The sequence below is a fragment of the Bombus vancouverensis genome, chromosome 2, assembly GCF_051014615.1.
Source record: "Bombus vancouverensis nearcticus chromosome 2, iyBomVanc1_principal, whole genome shotgun sequence".
NCBI classification, from domain to species: domain Eukaryota; kingdom Metazoa; phylum Arthropoda; class Insecta; order Hymenoptera; family Apidae; genus Bombus; species Bombus vancouverensis.
Window position 1 is genome coordinate 8,246,054 of NC_134912.1, and position 20,223 is coordinate 8,266,276.

Sequence of the window (20,223 nt, forward strand, 5' to 3'; positions counted from 1 at the left end):
AAACCGACTACATATTTGCTAACAACGAAACCGGCGAATTCGATCTAAACCGATTTCTAAATGCAGCGGTTTGGACCTTGAACCGAGGTGCAACCGTGTTCCATTGTTCTCTGCCGACGACCCTTCGTCTTCTCCCCAGACTAGCCGATTGCTCGATTTTTAGTCGGGCCAACGCACACGATCCTGATCATGTTCTCCGTCTCATGGAAAACAGCCGACGATGCTCCAGAATAATTGCACAATATCAGAAACTTTTATTACAACCGTTCCGCTATTCGAGATACCGAATATAAAATATTAACGTTTACGGAGAATATCGGATGAAAAGTTGACCATCCTTTTATCGTCCCGTTGTAAAATATACTCACCGTAGGTTTCCAAATAAAAAGAAAGGAAAAGTTGAAATGATTGGTTCGCCTGCAAAGAACGTACAAATTCTGGCTACCTTTTTAAACTTTTAAGTTCTTTAATTCGCTTCATTGATAGCGTAGGTAGTAATTTTAAATTATGTACGGTTTATGCGTACGTGTATAGCGTTAAGAGAGGATGATAAGGAACAAGGAAACCTTTGCGAGAAAGTTGACTCTGTTTTATTAGTCGGAGCCAACGTTTTCATTATTACTGTAAGGTATCAAGCTGTAAATTAAACGAAACTACAAGTAGACAGCAAGCAAGATATAACCGAGAATGCACGGATATTATAAAGAAGTGTAAAAAAATATGTACGCATATTTCTTTTATTAAAGACAACGTGGTTCAACAATACTGACCAATAAACCGCAAGTTGAACGGCAGGTGTCAGCGAGATCTTTGGCCAACGAAGTCCAACCGAAAACCTCTTTTACAGACTATGTGTATTTGCTTAGCAGGTAGAAAAAATTTACATACAACCACTTAGATACGCCGAACAAAACTGTTACCAATCGAAGCACCAAAATTGTTTCATTTGCCTCTTAAATCTACATAAAACGATAAAACCAGACAAATACAGGTTGACTTTTGAAAATTTCAGACAACTTCAGTCAACATTGTTGCCAGTCATTCGACAAATTACCCAACAGCGAAGTGAAACAGAAGAAAAAAGAAAGATTTCCACAAAAGCGACTAGCTTTCTCGCGGACGGTGATCCTACGTGAGCTCGTTCGGCAAAGGCGACTAATTTTGTTTCTCATCGTTCGCCGAAAGCAACGACCCGTGCACGCTCTCTCAAGGCTGTCTCGGGACGCCACCTTTTGCCACGAGCACCTGCCGACTTCTGGCGAGCTCGTGCTCTCGACTCGCTCGTAAATACCTGTAACTTGTGTCCAGTATACGTTCGCCTTTCCGAAACTTTGCTCGCGTTCGTTTATTTTTATCACAGCCAATGACTCGATGACGATAAGCCAGTTGGACGAACAACGAACGATTTTATCCGTGAATACCAGTCGTACCCTGAAGGGGGTGGTTTTCGTCTCTCGACATACGCGCGCCGTCTGCACACGAGCCCGAAACTCGAGCGTGAAAGTAACGTGTGAGTGCACGTGCGTGTCCAACGCTTATTCGTCCAACTAATTGCCTCGGTAATCGACACGTAATCAACTCATAATCGACGATGGCTATAATTCTGAGATAATTAAGTCCGACAGACAGAGAGCATTTACGTCGGATTCGAGATCGTCCTCCTCTTTCAGGATGCTGCAAGAATTGAATGCGGCGTATTGATGGCGAGGTATGTAGGTTGGAACGGAGCAGAGGATGAGTAAAGGGTTGCAGGATGAAATTAAACGCAGACGGTCGAGAGGTGTATGAGGAACGTAATGCGCGTAGTGTACATGACTGAGCATTGTCGTGTAATTAGACGAGATGTGGGTAAATTGAATTATTTCTAGATTTTGTACCCGCATATTTGATTGTTGCTCCAACGACGTAGAAATATTTTAAATAGAACGAATGGAACAGGATGAAGATTTCACGTGAATGTGGATGGAAAATATTTGAAAATAGAAATGCACGCGAATAACGATTACTTTTTATTTACACCATGTAGGGCGAATATCATATTAATAACTACTCTGCGGCTATTTATAAAATGAAAGAAAACGAACGAGTAATTGATAGATTCTAACCACAGCTTTGGGAATTTTAACGAGATGAACCGATTAATATGGTTTCTCCTTCGTTTAAAAAATGAAACGAAGTATAGATATTTTACGACACAGCCCAAAATTACTCGAATCTCGGACAACGAGGTAGCAATTTAATACGTCGAAAAAGAAGAAAGAAGACAACTGGATCAGCTGCGAATCCACACCATGCAGGTTCACCATGCTGGCCACGTTCTTCCAGAACCACGTCGCGTCGCTCTTTTTCGTGGCTACCATTTTCGCAGGTTTCTACAGCTATTTCGTAGCTAACGGCCGAAGAAGGCGCAGCCCTGAGAAGAGATGTTGCAACGCGATACTGTTCGGGCCGCGGTCGAACGCTAGCCACACCGTGGGCGCCTCTTAATGTCGCAGCTTATTACGAGCAATAACGATCCGCTGTATGCTACATTTATATCTTATCAGGTCTAATGTTATACATTACGCGACCCTTAATACTATACTTTAAAAACGTGTTTCTTTATGCGGCAGAAAGTTGAGCGCACGCCGATTCCTTTCCACTATCAGCGCCACCACGATAGATTACAGGCGTTCCCAAAACGCGGCTATCGTTCCAACAGATTTCCATCTCGTGCGCCACTCGAATATCGTAATTACGATAACGAACAACAGAACACCGAAGGATGTCGAAACGAGGCTCTCATCCTTCAGCAAGAGAAAGAGAAAGGAAGAGAGAGAGAGAGAGAACAGAAAAACGAAACCTAAAACAGGGAGCGTGCTCTCAGAAAAGGGTCCTCGAAGGACCCTTAAGACGAACGTAAAGAAAGCGACGTATACACGTACTAAAGGGCGACGCAGGCACGTGTGTATAATCAGACTTCCTGATGCAGGATATACTGGCCAAGCTGCGTTTAACTTAATAACGAACGGAACAGTTTCTGGCTGGTTGGCGCATTAGCTAACTCCTCTTCGACGTTCGGCATAGTTGGTCGTATTTTTAGCGCTTGCAACCGGTTGCCTTCCACGGCGATCATTGTCGTTGCTTTGCGAAACTGCTGCAACTCCTGCGGGGCGGCGTGTCCTCGTGAGACCGACCGTATATACACGCGGATCGGCGACACGCTCGCCGAGTGCACCGACATACGCGCGTGTCTGCGTGTCGCGCTCGCAGAATACACCTTGGCGATTTTTCTGCGCGCACACACCGGCTTGCGCTTTGCGTTCGCTCGCACGCGCGCACGAATACCAGATCGAGCTTGTTTCGCAGGCGCCTATATACGGACCGGCAGATCGTATATGTGCGCGCAAGGTACGCGCCGCGCTGCCCAGCCAGCGGAGAGGAGAGAGAATATTTCGTTCGATTTCGATCGACGGGGTGCAACGGGGGAGAACCGCATTGCTGGCCTCTGAGTCGACCGTGGCTGCTAGGACGACGACAACGACGACGACGACGACGACGATGGTGGCGGCGGTGGTGGAGCCGACGCACATCTTGTCGCCGAACGGCGTGTCTGAAGGGCAGGGCCGTATTCTTACTGGCTAGCACCCGTTTGAGGCTTCACCGCGCCTGTGTGCGCCTCCGTTTTGCGTGTCATCGGGGTGCACGAGGTGTGAATTTTAATACAAAGCTTGGTTACTGCGCGAACCGAGACTGCGAGGGTAAATAAGATCTAACAGGCGCCATGTCAAGGTGCATCCTTGTAATACTTTGGCATTCCGCTCTTGAGCATATTTTGTCGTCCTTGATGTTTCATTGTTACTTATGTAATACATGATTGTGATTTTGGATTGATATTAGTAGGATGTTCATGTATTTATGGGAAATTCGAAGCTGTATAAACGTAAAGAATGCACGACATATTCAGAAATATTTCTCAAATTTGTCACAATAAATATAAGTACGTGCGATCATACTTCAATTTCCCTGAAGAAATCTTGTAATTAAAGTAATTTCTGAAGCAGACTTTGCAAACAATATCGGCGAATTCACGTGGAGTAACGCCAGACGAATCAAACCGGGTCATTAATTGCTTCTAGAACGAAGCATTGGATAATAGTAAGCAGCCTCTTGGCTGATCCTCGATGCGATTCATGAGTATAAAGCCACTGCACGTCGGTGCTGACAATATTGATCGACTATCTATCCCAATATCTGGTTAACCACGAAATCCGGCGGCCGCCTACGCAACGGCGTCCACGAAGCGGGGTCAGCATGGAACAGCGGCCGTAAGGCCGTTGCACAACGGCGAAAACGCATAAATAGCATGGTAAACGATGATAGCGCGGATAAACTGCCGCCTTTCTAAATATACCGTCGGTCCATTCTCGGAATGTGCTTCCGACCGCAGTCTGTAACACTTGTCACCTATCCTGATCCCACCTTTCCCTTAATCTCTGTTTTTCGCGATGCTGCTTCATGGCAAAAAGTTGAACACGTTATATGAATTTTACCCTGCTGCGATTCTTTGATTCTGCTCCGACTTAAGCGTTTATAATATGGTACAATTTGGAGAAGTTGCGTGTAGCCATACCTGCAAATTTTTCAAATCTTATTTGTCTGCTTTGTTACATCACTGTAGTATTTTAACAATGTCTTATTATATAGTTTATAGTTATATATATAGTTTATGTATAAGAATTATTTATTTTTAAGTTTCAAAGGAAAGTAAAAATTTGCTATTAATATTATAGGTTCTTCCCTCGTAATCGGATGAAATCCTAATTACAGAAAGTTAATTACGTTCTCAATGCCTGAAAACTTTCTTTAATTTTAAGGGAAATATAAGAAAGTGGACACTAGTGCGTATAACTTTTCTCGTTTCTTGATATTATAACAGGAGTTCAGTTTTGTAATAGCTACAAATTTATTTAATATCAGGGAATCATAATAGAGCGAAGTTCGTATTATTTATGAGTACAGTATTGTATATGATTTTATTTTTTTCTGTATATTATTAGCGTACAGGTTTAACACATACCTAATATTTGAAGCCTAACTGCTATAAAAGGATATCATATTTGACATATACATGTTTTCTGTCGATTGTAAATAAACGTCTGTATGTATTATGAATAAGTAAACGTAGATATAGTGATAGAGCCCATTGTAAACTGAACTTCAGTCGTTCGACTATGGATCGCGTGCGCCGAGAGCTCGAAAATTTGGGCGGTGAATGCTCGAGGTTGGGAACCGTGAAAAATAAGGATTAATTGAGGGACAGACATAAGTCGGCGAGATTCAGACACTTTCAAAACAAGTTTCGGTCACCCTATGAGATTCCCTGCATATTATGCATTTTGAAAGAAATTATTATTTATGTTCAGTTAAAAACATCATACGTTCAAACTAAAAAATATATTGCACATATAGATTAAAAAAAGAAACTCCACTGTAGCAATTAAAAATTCAAAACACGAGAAATAAATAATAAAGAGAGGAAGAAACTTTACGATTTGGTCTTCATAATTCGTGCACATTAAAAATGTAGAGTAACGATCTAGAAGGTTCTATGTAATAAGTTTCGAAAATTTAACTTTGAAGGTTCAAATCTCTCTATTAAGAGAACCTCGGACCAAAGCTTCTTCTGACAGGCCACAAGAAGGGAATTTATCTATTCATCGTTGCTTTGCATCGTCGAAATACGATCGGACGTAACGTTTTCAAGCGGAAATTTTGAAGTTATTAGAACAGCATTGTGAGCTCGGTAAACGTGGGCTCGCGAGTTTGCTACGAATTCGATGGAAGATTTATTTACAGCGAAGGGTGATCATAGAATGCATTCACGTGGTTACCGATGCCCTTCGTGTTTATAGCCGGCACTTTCGAACGGCAGAGAAACGGAAAACGTTTCGCGATCGGCTTCTAGGATGCGTTCGCACAGAGAATTCGAATTATCTGACAATGGTGTAGGTATACGGGGGCAGCAGTTCCAATGAAAAGTTAAAATTCATATTTGTTAAACGCGTTAAGCATATTATAGTTTTTTTTATTGAAAGAATGTAATATAATTTATAACTATTGGTTGATTATTTTCGAATTCATTAGATATATTCAACTAAAGATTTAACATAGAAACATAGAGTGATAAAGGCAATAAAATAAATATTGTCTCAAAAGTTTCTTTTCTTTGTTTCAATAGAACGAATGAATCATACATAAACCAATAAGATAATATGAAACAAACAATATATGCATCCAACATTTGCTTGTAAATCGAGAGAAACTTTCGGGACAACCTAATATAATACATAGGCTGAGGCTCAACAGAATACCAGTTATTTTTACACACATCCTAGGAAATTCCTAATTATACCTGAATTCGCTTTTGCACTGTTGAAAACATATACGGATATCTAAAAGAGACATCTAGAAGAGGATTCGAAAGATAATGACCTGATTTAACAATAATGTATAAAATATTTTATTATATCAATAGCAGATACTTTTCGGTACCATTATTCAAAAGTTCCGCAATAGATATAATCGGCAATCCAAACTAAAATATTTCCACTGCTGTACAATGCAAGGTAGATATTCAACCGATTTACAACAATCTTAAACTATAATCGTCATAAACGAACTCTATAATGAGTTCGTTAATTACTAGGGTTTCTCCAAATGGGAAGCAAACAAAACTGATAGTTGCCACGTATCTACGTACAACCATACACTTAATTTCCAAGCTAGAAATATTTACCGACTGTCCAGCTGAACAAATCGTAAAGTATAAATTAAATAATAATAAAAAAACTTGATTTCCAGGGTCTGCAGGTACGAAAGAAACGAATTATACTCGGTATGCAATATGGACCGATGCGTGTCTTGTGGATAAAAATGGTCGGCGTAAATTTCTCTCACCTTGAAACTACATAGTTCGATGGGAAGACGATTCGTCGAAGGATCGCGTGTACGCTTTTGACATTTCGTGGATTGCCGTGCGTTAGCCCCGATTTCCCTATGAGCGAATCCTGCGACACCCCAGACGAATTTAAAGCTTTTATGAAACGAGAGGGGTCGACCAATGACTAAGGGTAAAATACGAAGAAAGAGACAGACAGAAAGAGAACTGTAGAAATAGTAGGGCGGTAGAGGACGGAGTGAGCAAATTGAAAAGTGGAGGAACGAGGAGGGAACAGGACGACGAAAAAGGACGTAGAAAAGGGAGCACGCGGCGAAGAAGAAGAAAAGGCTCGCTTTTCAGACGGTTCAATAGATTTCGATCTGAGCGACTTTTTTCTGAGCTCGAAACGAAACGACGAACAATGGGCCAGACGGAAACCATGGCCGAGCTTGAAGACTTCCCGTGTGTACGATTCCACGTGCACATGTGTATGCACAAGGGATAGAATGATCGTGTGCGTGTACATCTGGATCGACCGGGTCCTGAACGAGAACGGAAGTTTAATGACTTCAAGTGTCGGTGAAAATCAGGATCAGCTGGGGGCTCGTGTTCCGCGCGCTTTGTCGCTTGATGACGTAAAAAGAAATACAGAACCCTTGTCCGAAGGTTACGAAAGTTCATCCGGTGCTGAATGAAACGCGAGGATGAAGCAGAAATATCTAATACAGGAATTTTTAATTTTTATGGTAATTCATTATGATAATTGATTCGTGGTAACTATTATTAGATTTCGTCGATGATTTCGTGAATGCCGTGTAAACTTAATAACGTAATAATTGTGAAACGATTTTTAGCGTATACCTGGAAACGCGAAGCTGGTAAAGCGGCCAGTTCTCTCCTATCCGTTGCTCCCGTCTGGTGGGCCCACGAGAGAGAAAGTCAGTCGACATCGATTACGTATAGCAGTTGGGAGTCGAAGGTCCCCCAGCTGTTCTTCCGTGGAGAGCGATGGACCAACGCCTCCTTTGAAAGGCCTCTTGCAAGCTGATGATGTTTATCCGCTGGATCTCGCCGAAATTGATTGTTTCCTCCCGACTGTAAAAAACGAAACGTTCGATGTATATAAAAAAGAAGGAAGGAAAAAAGAGACGGGGAAACTAAGAAGAAAAGAAGGAAATATATCGTTTCACGGTTGTAACAATAAGCCTATAAGGTACATTTTACATACATATATTCTAGCATTTTACCATTGCTGAAACGATAATAACATTATAAAATATTTATCGAAGCAATGCAATATTGCAATGATAAGATTAACAGAATTCTTTGTTCCAAACATGATAATTCCTGAATGTTTCCAAACCGTATTATGAATCCATTGTAATTTCGAGTTAATCTGGCTTTTATCATTTAACTGGCCGTCGTTCGCTAATAATTTTGTTTCGTACGCATTTAATTCGAACTCCTCCAGAAATTTTCGAATACTTCCATTCAAGAACCGTTTCAGCAGAGACCGATGTGTGCATGGTCAACACGGCCCTCTACGGTCGAACTCAGTCGCTCAAACGATCGATAACAGGACATAGTAGCGTTTCTATTTATATAGAAGTGCGGTTCGACATAACCAGAGATACAATCCGCGATACGTGCCAGATAGAATCTTCCCATCCAATTTTAGTCCGTAAAGCTTCAGAGAATTACGTTACACGCGAAATCTCGCGAAAGAATCACTCGATGAACCTCGCCACCGTGCACGGAACAATAAAGGTTTTTAAAATTACATTAGAAAGCTAGAAAATCGAATTGTGAATTTTCATAACTTTTGTTTGGCATCATGATGCTTGGAATTTAGCCATTGTGGATTAGATTATGTCAACCGTATTAAAAATAGTGATTCTTGTTTTTTCTATATTCGTGTAGATGATTCACGAATAGGTAGTCTTACTTCGATTTCGTTATTTCGTTCGTTTATCCTTTTATAGCGATGAGCGAGGATGTTTCCGGACTTCGACGTAATTTATTAACGTTACAAATGTTCGAACCGATTGTGTGATACAAGTCTATAGAACAGAAATATAATGAAAATAGAAAGAAAACTTTTCTTGTCTTTTATAACCTCGTGCCAAAGTACTTTACCCTACGGAGAGCGCTAGTTTGCGGAAATTCAATTTTCTTCCTTATAACACTATACAAGACAGGTTCCCGAACTTATGTTGTTTCTTTCACTTTATCTTCCTTACTATAATATCAAAATACGTGAAGTATAATTGGTTTTTACAAAACTGTATTTATCCTTTTTTTTCTTAAAAATAGCATTTTATAGAATTTGGAAAGTTCCATAAAATTCATATAAATAAGATAAATATAAATAAAAGATAAATATGGATTTGCATTTTTTATAAACAAACACGGAAACCAAGAAACCAGAACAGGTTTAAGAGACTCAAATTTCTAATCGACGTTTGCCACGTGTCTCGTCGTGGAAACAACAAAATCTAATTTCGGGGAATTCGATTGGCTTAGAAGCGTGACACCTGATGATAGTTTCGTTTGAATTCCAGCGGGAGACTCGCGATAACGATACACGGATCTTCTTGCCTCAGATTACAAGTTCTTCGACGCGTTCAACCGCAAACGCGCATATTCTATCAACCGCAACGGCGTTTAAGCAGGGATTAAGTTTTATCCGAGACCGGCTACGTCCACGTGTAACGAATACAGTTTAATACGTTCGATTGTTCTCGCCTTGTTATCTGTTTTATTGTACGTACGTTTGCGGATTATGGCGCACGAAAGTGAAACATTACCATTTTTTACGATTATCCGAGAAATACACATTTAATTTGTGTTAAGACGTATTGAAATTTACGGGTGGTACGTTAATTCTTCAAATAGAACTTGATAAAATGAGGCAAACAAGTTTCTACAGATGTAAACCTATCGTTTCGCAAATACGGAATGATTAAAATTAACTTTCACCGATAAACTTAAACTGTCAACCAATTATTACGATACTGGTATTTTTGCGTTGCTTTTCTCTACAATGTTCAATATATAAACAATATTAATCCGTTAATAAATATGTACGCCAATGTCGTGTGTTTGATAAAAGCTAGAATTGCGAAGTTTTGTAATCTCTGCATTGCAACGTAAATAAATATAATCGTATTCATTTAAAAATATTGGGAAATATTTATGCAAAGGTTCATTTTCAAAAGTGGTTTGTACATATTTTCGTTCTAGTTACAACGTATGTCTATAATTCTCTGACAATTTGTATTTATACACAAAGGAACTTCTTTCTAGTAAGGAATGTCTAACACATTTTAGACACACAAGAATGCAATCGTTTTCTTGTAAACTCCAGAATAATCTAGACAGACTAAGAATGTTCGCGAAAGTTCCTACGGCAAACTGATAATATTCTCGGATAAGCGATTAAAAATATTCATACAAAAACTACTAATATGCTTGTAGCGTATTTATAAGTGCTCGACAATATATCTATATAGATTTCATTAATTCATACAACTCTTAAATGAATTCTTAATTTCTCGTAGAATACCATCGGTTAAAAATCTTATAACATACTTCATATTACATTACTATTTGTTATAGGACGACAATCGGCGTCGCATCACTTCGACAGCAACACTGAAAAGTCGGATGGAACAAGCGTATCCTTGACAATGTGTGCTGAATATTCGGGTCACATCCTCGATCAGACTTCCTTCACCGGTATGACACGCACACACGAGTATATGCGTTCAAAGAGGAGACACGTAAGGCCGATTAGGCAGGGATATACAAACGTGTTCGGCGAATTATAACGATTTAAAGTAGGACATGTGCATGTATGTCTATCGTAGCTCTCTTTGTCCACTCTTGCTCTCTTACTCTTTCTAACCATTTAGAAATGAGGGAAAACGACCCTTCGCGAACAGGGAAACAGCTGTTGAGCGATGATGAGAAGAGGACGGAGGTCGGGATTCGGAGAATGGCAGAGAAGGCAGATAGAGTGAAAAAAGAGGTTACCACCTGGCTTACCTGAAAACCGACGTCGGTATACCTGCCCGAGCATTCTTTTGTGCGGGCCTCGAGGCACGCACCCATTCCCATACGGCCATATTACATCCTACAAAACTACATGGCACAACGTTACTGTCGTGATGCTGAGAAAGATGTTTTAGGAATATATTAGACGGCAGAATGTCCTTGATATCGTGTACGTATATGAAGGTGCTCGTTCTTGCATCGTCGATGTCACTGACTTTCGCGTTCTGTGGGACTTTCGCATAAGATCGATGCATAGTTGACCAATTCTCCCTCTTGTTAGACTATACACACGACTTTGGACGAGTCCTAACTTGATTACACCATAATTTAGAACTGGCAGTCAGATTTTCCTCTAAGGGAGATTAAGCGTTACACGTTAAAAAATTGTTTCCGTTGATGATGAATTCTGATTCTTTGTAGAATATTTCATTGTGAAGATATAAAATCAAAAGACGTTGGTATAGGTAAGACGAAGTGTCGCGTGCTTGAATAATTCAAGTACGTCTAATGGCTAATATATTAAAATGGCATATGGTTCGGTTGCACGCGTGTTTCTACTTTTTCTCGTACAGAACCATTCGCTTCAGGGATCATTTCGTGCGGCCTCGTTTCCGGCTCGTGTGAAGCCAGATGCAGTTTCTTTCCCGTTAAGTTTGTCGAATCCGAGGAATCGCTGAATTCTCGTGACCGACCCTTCTCAATTTTCTGAATACACACCGAAAATCCGGGCAGATGGCAAATGACCGTGGTACTCAAACCGTTAATATTATCAGCAGCTCGTAACGAAAAGCGAAATTGGATTTTATGAAAGAACAGCTGACATGCTCGAACCCCTCTTCCATCGTCCAACACGATTTTATCACGGTTTCGAAACTTTTTTCCCTGCAATTGCGAATAACTCTTTAAATCTACCAATAACTGTCTGCTGCAGTTTACAGAGTAATAACATTGCAAATGTATTGTACAAATGCGTGAATTTCTTACGATACAATATTTTAGAACGATTAGCTTATAACCGAGTATTTATCGAATAGTACTGAGTTACTTCTTTTCTTTCTTTACAAAACATTTATTATAAAAATTGGTATGACATAATTTATAACGAACTTAGGACTAGGGATGAGCGAATTAAAATATAGCTAAGAAATTGTACAACTTATATAGCAATTCCTCGTAAAGCATCTTGTAGTTTTCTTCTTGCAAGAGCAACACGGTCTTCTTGTCTCTTGATGTCTTCGTCAGCTATCGAGACTGCCTAGAACAAAAGAGGAACTAATTTATCGATTTTGCTTTGACAATAGTTACGTTAAAAGTTTGGATGACACCGTCTCTATTGTCTTTGTCGATATACCCTTTCAAACCTCCAGTACATAATTATTTACATTCCGTAATAGGGTGTTGGATCGTGTGCTCAACTGTATGTTACACGTAACACGAGTGATTTTAATATACATAGCACCCTATTTGGTATCTAAATATCTATTCTACCTGTACGAGGGGTTGATCGGGATTAAGAAATACCCCGGGATTCTTCTCTAAAGCTGTCTTCGAACCCGTTTGTCCCGTGACTGGTTGAGAAGAAACGTGTAACGCAGTTGCAACACTTTGAAGCAACGTTTCTTCTGTAATATATGGACCAACAGGCTTCAAACTTTTTGGTAAGTCCATCGCGTCGAATTCAAAGCCATCTGGATCGCATGCTCTTAAACCTTCCAAACGTTTCTCCCAAAATAACTGTAAGACCAAAAAGATTATTTATGTACAATAATAAATATTTATATAAGACCATAACATTAATGTATATAAAATAATATAATACTTAACACGCATAAGAATAATCTAATTAAGAAAGCAGGATATATTTGCTTCATGGTGCAAGCAAAATCATAATATACAATTAAATATCGTAGTCTCTGCAAAATATATCAAATGCATTATATTTTGACTGATAAAAAACAAACAATGCATAACAGTGAAGAACTTAATAATCTATAGATTACATTAAACACATGTTTGTTATGAGTATAATTTCTATGAAAGGTTCACATAACAAAGGATTTTCTAATAATACATGCAATATGTAACTGCTTAAAAACTAGCTGATAATTATGGATGCCCATTTTTAGACGCTTTGTGTAAAACATTGTACATTCATTGATATAAAAAAAATCACAAAATCATTAATGATTCCATAAGTACATCGAGCAATATGTTACCTGCTTAGGCTTATCTTGGGAGCCGTATTTGCCATCAGTTTTATCGGCTCCTTCCTAAACGAATGATTTGATGATTGAACCATGAGAATTTACAGGGGACATCAAATTCCAATAATTAAATCATACATTCTAATGACTTTGTACTTTTGTTACAATAATCGTTTGGAATATTACTTTTACATATGAAGGGAATATGATTCGATTATTACTAAATGACGAACTTCTGATAAACAACGTAATGAATGAGGCAAAACAATTTCAAACTTGAGAAATGTTTGCCCTTCGAGTACACATATAAAGGTTAGAAATATAGGCAAGATATGTTATAATACGATTATCGGATGTGTATGTACAGATAAGGAAAAGAAGTAACAAATGTTAACCTGTTTTGGTTTTTCTTGATTTCCATGTTTGACGTCCTTCACTTTTCCTTCCTGCGTCTTGTAAATGGTTACTGGTTGTTTGAATATAGATGCAGTTTGCCTTATTGGTGGTACTAACGATGCGTCATTCCTGACCCCGCGACTGGAAGAAACATTCGTGGTGTCATAAACATGCATTACTGAGGTTAGAATCGGCGACACTAAATGTTCCTGCATCGATTTTAATCGATACATCATGAACGCACAACACAAGTATCTATCACTTCCTATATGACATATATGTAACGTAAAGATATACATTTCTAAAATGAAAGACGTACCTGTAATAATAAACGTCAACTTTTCCAGTAGATGACAACTGATTTTGGCTTTTTCTCGAGGCTTCTTCCCTAATCGGCCAATTTGTCGGTAGCGCCGATGGATATTTCTTTTTCTCTACTGACATATTCATTTTGCACAAGTGTTTATTTCAACGTACACTCGCACGTTCCCCGAAATTACTTAAATAATTAGCGAGCGAGCATACGAGCCAGCTACCGGAGGCCATATTGATGCGTTCCGCTAAATTCGAGTAGGTTAGTATAGTTATCAGTTTGAGTAATTACCTACGTGGTGGCGGTACTATCCATGCAGTTATTGAACCTCTTCCCCGTAATATTTACTCTGAGCGGCACATCAATTTACACTACATATACAAACTGAACGATTTATTCTATTTTCTTTTATTATAAAACTTTTTGTGGATAACGAACAGGTATATCATATGGACACTTTTTCCTAGTATTTTATGCTAATATTAGCGATCCTAAACACTTAATTCCTGACTGAATATGTGAGATTTCGTTTCTTATTTTTGTATATTTATACAGGTGAGTTTATATATTATAGAATTTCGAAATATTTAAATGATAAATTTTCTTTGTATTTATAAGTAATAAATCGTTATTTTCTTAACTTTTTTATTATCGGTTTCCTTAAAAATAAATCAGATGTTACGAAAGGAATAATGGAAGGATCAGTGATAATAAAACTTCACACATATGTATATAGATATAGATGATTTAATTGTCGAAAGAAACAATCTTCGCGTAGCTATAGGAACAACATGAACTGTGCTTGGAAAGGATTAACACTTGTCTTTTGTTTTTTCTTGTTCTGGCTGGAAACGCATATTTCTCATCGCTTTCGTACACACGGAGTGCAAATTACGAGCACGGAGACACAAGCCAATGAAACGCGGGGCAGAGAACTGTTTAGTTTTTCTTTTTAAATTGCGGATATCGAATTACGATTTCGCTCTGTTCTTCCTAGTGCATCTGTGTGTATGTGTGTATGCAACTGTTTGCGGGTATGCGTAATTAGTCACTGTAAAAGAATATCGATTCTGTACAAGTTAATCCATTAAAGAGATAATTAACTATTGAGTCTTCTTGAGGTATCGTTGTTTCTATTGGTCTATCATCGGAGCTGTGCTCGTCGAAAATCTATCTGTTTTTTACACATCTTTTTCCTTCTATTTTCTCTATGTTTTTTCTATATCTTTTTTTTTTTCATTTTTGCAACGTATAATTCGTATTAATTTTTTTAATTTTTTTATTCTCGCGGCAGTATACAGCGTCGATTCTACGACGATCACAGCGAATGTAAAACGTGTGTTGTCTTCCTGTAACAAAATATAAATCTCCATTATGCATCCCCTGCTTTTACCGTTGAATATCCGAATAATAATTACCTAGTACCCTATCAATTTTATACGCCGTTCTCACAGGCATCGAAGAAATCGTTAACCGCGTGTACGTGGCGCAATTTTATTTTCTTTTACTTTTGATATCGCTATCAGTCACAATGTACGTGTGTCTCTCGTTGATCGAGCCGTTAACAAATTAAACCTATGTGATAGCCGTGTGCGACACTCACAAAAATATTCTCGCATGAACATCTCATGAAGAAACGTATCTAACAGCATAAGTAGCCCACATGATCCTATTCGTGAATACGAATAATAGCGTTGATGCCTCGTAATGGCAGTAATGATACGCGTTCATGAGAACCTTTTTAATGTTTATGTTTCATTCTTCTAAAGAATCTTAATCTTCATTGGGTACGTTTAAATTTTTTTATGCAAGTGTAAAACTATAATTCCTTCGCAAACGGTACAATAAGTAAAGTACATCGTACATAGTTCACTATGTATATCCAATCATAGAGATTCAAAACCAGTAAAATAGATCATTACAAGTAGATTAGTAGAATATACAGTTCATTATTAGAACAATGATCACATTTTATTTTAACATGTAATAGCACTAAAATTCTTTATAGTAAAACGTAAATAAATTGATTCGATAAATAATTTTCCTCTAAAAATTGGTTTGAGATCCAATGCGAACGAGATACGATGTATTATAAATTTGTGCCCCGTGAAGGATACAGCGATTTTTTTTTTTTTTTTTGGTACTGATATCAATTACAGTGCGATGGGAAACTCTTGAAACTTTTCTGTTTGTTCTACGCGTATTTTTCACAGAAAATGAGTGAAGAGATCAAACGTACTGTTGTTTTTCTGTCAGCCTGCTTTCGTGCCTTTCACAATTTCTCACAGTTACCGCAGAACATATAGTTACGAATGGTAGCTGTAATACCGACATATAGAACAGCAACGAAAGAACGAAAATATTTGTAACTGAACTTTCTATATGAGTACAAATTTCGGGGATACGCTCTTTTTTTTTCCTTTTACACACTCTTCCTCGTAATGGAAATGTCCAGGATCGCGTAAGAAACCCAGTTTCCTTTACACATTTTAGCACGATCGAAATTACATCGATTCGATTTCTACGTTCTCTATCCTCGGATTAAAACGTTCTTGCTTCTACATTGTTGTGTGTTCAGTATATTTATGTAAAATTCTGTAACACGACACACACATTCCTACTTTGACCGGTCTACACCTTAGATCGTGGTTTGCTCCGTACGTACAGTTCTTTCTTTCTTTCTCAGGCATCTCAGTTCGTTCTTTCGTAGACCATACTAAAGCACGAGGACATCACGCGCGGTGAAAATGCCAATAAAACATTTCACTTTGCATCTCTCACAATCGTACGAACTTTTTATCGTAAAATTCTATATTACATTAGTAACATATTACACAAGGGACTTCTCGCCTCGAAGTCGAACACGCGGACCACAATCATCCGAGCGAACATTATCACGCATAAAAGTCCCATTCATCATATTTTCTTAGCGTATTTATAACATATGTACTATACAATCTTAAATACCTAAAACGTTCTGCCACCTTTATATATATTTATATCTATATAATGTAACTTCAGTTCGGCTCGCAGCTTCCTCTGGTCTTTCTCTTTCTCTCTCTCTCATGTAACACGGAAGCCGCTGCGCGTGATTCAAATTTAACAAATATAACACACGCTAACGTATCATTCGTCGATTCACAAAAGAACTGTTTCTTTTTCTCATAATACACTTTGCAGAGTGCATACTCTTATATTTCGTGCAATTCTTGAAATAGGCTTCTTCCACTTTTTCTTGTCTTTAAGCTTGTTTCTTCTACGCATCGATGTTATAAAACCATAACACATTTGACAATATTCAGTATTTTTAAATGTAGCGTCCAGTTGGCTGTTCAGTATATCACTTCATATACTGTTGCTTTCTTATCGCCCGATCCAGTCACGATATACTTGTCGTCCGTAGAAATATCGCAACTGAGCACCGACGAGGACTCCTTCGACTGTAACATCAAATTATTTTATTATTAGGAGAAATTGGAAATTATTTTATTATTATTAGATTTCGACTATATGCATACAATAACAGTATGCGAATTATACTGCAATTGATTGGAGATGACTTAAGTCAACAAAGGGGAAAATATATCAGTTTGCTTTTTAAATTTGTCATAATTTATATATAGTACAGGCTACGATATAACGAGGTCGTAAAATGTTACGTTAAAAAATTCACAGAGATACTGATACGTAAGGACTTGAGACTCTGGATATATGAAGAAGTTTCTAATACATCATAATGTATTATATTCTTCCTCATTTTCCGGTTTGTTGATATAGCAATCAATATCTGCAACAAATCTGCAAACGTTGTTGGTCTAACTTTTCGTTTATTTTATTGTGCTAAATTTATTGTTCGAAAAATCAGAATATATGATTGAAATTTAATCAAATTCAGTCAACTACCCCATCATAACGTGCCCTGTATCACATCCAGTGGAATAGAGATGGATTATCAAGTTTTACCTGGAATATTGAGGCACCGTATGGTGTACGCCACGCGTTCAGTAAATTATCCTTGCCAGTTGAGACGAACCACTTGCCGCAGGTAGCGAAACGTAAAGAAAGTACACAAGACTCGTGTAAATGTAGCTGATATTTGTCCGGTTTCGTGGCGTGCAAGACTTCAACATTTGAATTCTCCATTCCTACTGCCAACCATTCGCCAGTGGGGCAGTAACCAAGTGAGAATATCTGCGAGGTAAAATCGTGCTGTTGAAGTTGCCTGCCTTCCCGAAGATCCCACGAGCGCACGGTATTGTCTAATCCTCCGGTCCACAGTTTCGAACCATCCGCGGAGATGTCGATGCAGGATGCACCATCCGTGTGACCTTGGAATTGTCTGAGCAAAGACTGGTTCTGTATATCCCAGACAGCGATGTTACCATCGCTGCAACAGCTGAAGCAGACTTTCGAGTCCGGCGAAATTGCCAAAGCATAACACGCTGGCGCATTCGACGTCAATTCAGCTTTGATCCTTGGCGTTGGACTCGCCAGATCCCAGATGCTCAGGTTGCTTGCTTCGCCACCTACGATGAGTGTCCTTCCATCTGGTAGTAGTTTCACCGATCTGTTTGTCAAAAGAGAAAGCGGTATCAGTTTACGGAATAGAATGATTAAAAGCTGTTTGCTTTTTACTTTGCATATTTATTATTCAAAGTGTTTATTAATCATTATTTGATATTTATTATTTGATTTGTTTAATATATTAAACGCCATGTAGGTCATCGAAATCCGACGAATTTCTGTTCAAGCTGTTCATGTTTCTGCATGTAGAAAATAAACAATGCTACATACATACAGTTTAAATGGAATATCAGTGGAAAGCAGCGCGATACGTAGTGTTTATATTTTAAGTACATTTGAAATATACATCATGGAAATTATCTGAAGGCAAAGATTGCAAAACAAATATTAACATTCATCTATTTATACGACCAACGATTACCAATTCAATTTTTCATGAATAAGTTATCATGCTCATATACATTTCTATTATATCTCTGTTTCTAATTCCAGCTTCTAACACGTTAAATAAATACAGTAGCAAGCAGTAAGCTTAAGAATGAAAATAATCACACGTTACGTCAATCGAAATTAATGTAATTAATTAACGATGTCTATCTCTAGCACAGAACACAGTTGCAAATTTGTTAAGTGCAATCCTCGATACGTCGAATTGCAAAGCAATTAACGCTCAAAGTCAAGATAAGATGCTGTCTCGTCGTTTCAAACTAGCTAAGTGACTGAACTAGCGTGTTTCTCGAAAGGTCGAAATTACACATATCGTGATTCGGTAAACGAGACCGCAATGACGTTCGTAGAGGCGGAAGGGCAGACGCTAATCAGAATTTATTCAGCGGCGAATCTCGCGTTTGCCAGACAGCGTGGAAAGTTAATACGACGTTGTGCGAACGTAACGTTTAACCAACCTGATGTAGTTGTCTCGTTGCAGGCAATCAAGCTGCGAAACGTGTTTCGCGCTACCGCTGCCGCCCTGATTGATGTCCCAGACCTTGACGCATCCTTTGCCACCAGTGTAAACGTATTTAGTCGGATTCGAGATCGTTACCGCGCACACCACCTCGCCGTGTGTCAGGGTATTTATCTGGCGCGCATGACGCGGTATTCCTTGTCCAATTAGAGCATCGTGAGGGAATGGAACCGGCTGCATCTGGCCTTCACTCGATACGTGGAAACTGTACGCACTGTAAGACAAAGGAATTTTACGCTCGTTATTCCTCGTAATTGCGGTACTTGGGATTTTCTTGATGGACGAGCTCCGTGATTTTCAATGACTCTGTTTGTTCCTCTAGTTATATGTGATTGAAGCTATGATTAATGGCGCTGATGGATGAATCGTGTAGCCGGTTAGATCGATAGAAGATGTGGATTATTTAATAATTGCTAATTGTGTAGGTCGTAGGTAATTGGTGTGCAGAAAATATAGTACGGTGATTATCTAATAACCGCTAGTTGCACAGTTGATACGAAGGAAATACTGTACGATTAGGTAAGATTGAATACTGTCTATTAAGTCAAGATTATTCATTCGTCAGTATCCATTTTCAAATCTTTGACAACCGTCTTTTACTCTTATTATTAGTTTAAATATACACTTTCGTCCATAAGTCACGGATCGGTAATTTTAAAGACAAGCTACAATAAAATATGTATAAATAATATAGGACAGTAAATAACTTCATTTTGCAATTACAAGGTCAATTTGTAGGTACCTTAAGCGTACTGAGCAAGCGTACCATAACTTATAGAGGATAGTGTAAATACTTTCTCTTCGAAATTTATCGATGGAAATGAACGTGTTAGAGTCGTGA

At 38.5% G+C, this 20,223-nt stretch overlaps 3 protein-coding genes across 5 annotated transcripts in view; 1 reads left to right on the top strand and 2 right to left on the bottom strand.

The window, feature by feature from the left end:
- Positions 1–6,845: 6,845 nt before the first annotated feature.
- On the top strand, positions 6,846–12,076 carry LOC117166261 (uncharacterized). The gene is made up of 3 exons (XM_076626508.1): positions 6,846–7,668; positions 7,777–8,135; positions 10,541–12,076. Exons 1-3 carry the CDS (start codon positions 7,627–7,629, stop codon positions 10,578–10,580), a joined length of 441 nt encoding a protein of 146 aa, XP_076482623.1. The 5' UTR covers positions 6,846–7,626; the 3' UTR covers positions 10,581–12,076.
- Positions 12,024–14,147, bottom strand: MBD-like (methyl-CpG-binding domain protein 2). Of its 3 annotated transcripts, none has more exons than XM_033350161.2 (5): positions 13,898–14,147; positions 13,578–13,719; positions 13,195–13,248; positions 12,500–12,712; positions 12,024–12,233 (listed from the first exon to the last, which is right to left on the bottom strand). In XM_033350161.2, the coding sequence occupies exons 1-5, from the start codon at positions 14,026–14,028 to the stop codon at positions 12,135–12,137; spliced, it is 639 nt and encodes a 212-aa protein (XP_033206052.1). In that variant the 5' UTR covers positions 14,029–14,147; the 3' UTR covers positions 12,024–12,134. The 3 variants fall into 3 exon arrangements, with proteins under 3 accessions (XP_033206052.1, XP_033206051.1, XP_033206053.1); XM_033350160.2 differs by having other exon boundaries at positions 12,467–12,712; positions 13,898–14,146; XM_033350162.2 differs by lacking the exon at positions 13,195–13,248 and having other exon boundaries at positions 12,467–12,712; positions 13,898–14,145.
- A 469-nt stretch (positions 14,148–14,616) lies between these two features.
- Positions 14,617–20,223, bottom strand: part of LOC117166167 (protein groucho) — a 155,289-nt gene continuing 149,682 nt past the window's right edge. The window contains exons 11-13 of the mRNA XM_033349920.2: positions 19,321–19,596; positions 17,855–18,458; positions 14,617–17,331 (exon numbers count right to left, since the gene is read on the bottom strand). Coding sequence (XP_033205811.1) covers positions 17,224–17,331; positions 17,855–18,458; positions 19,321–19,596 — 988 coding nt within the window. The 3' untranslated portion in view covers positions 14,617–17,223. The remainder of the gene's footprint in view (positions 17,332–17,854; positions 18,459–19,320; positions 19,597–20,223) is intronic.

What these genes read in the sequence shown, in the direction of transcription:
- MBD-like (XM_033350160.2), bottom strand. Translation starts at nt 14,028, where the DNA reads ATGAATATGTCAGTAGAGAAAAAGAAATATCCATCGGCGCTACCGACA. An exon ending in ATCAAGAAAAACCAAAACAG is followed by an intron (nt 13,249 to 13,577) that starts GTTAACATTTGT and finishes TCATTCGTTTAG; the next exon opens with GAAGGAGCCGATAAAACTGA. An exon ending in CCGATCAACCCCTCGTACAG is followed by an intron (nt 12,234 to 12,466) that starts GTAGAATAGATA and finishes CTTTTGTTCTAG; the next exon opens with GCAGTCTCGATAGCTGACGA.
- LOC117166261 (XM_076626508.1), top strand. Translation starts at nt 7,627, where the DNA reads ATGAAGCAGAAATATCTAATACAGGAATTTTTAATTTTTATG. An exon ending in AGGAATTTTTAATTTTTATG is followed by an intron (nt 7,669 to 7,776) that starts GTAATTCATTAT and finishes AACGATTTTTAG; the next exon opens with CGTATACCTGGAAACGCGAA. An exon ending in TGTAACAATAAGCCTATAAG is followed by an intron (nt 8,136 to 10,540) that starts GTACATTTTACA and finishes TATTTGTTATAG; the next exon opens with GACGACAATCGGCGTCGCAT.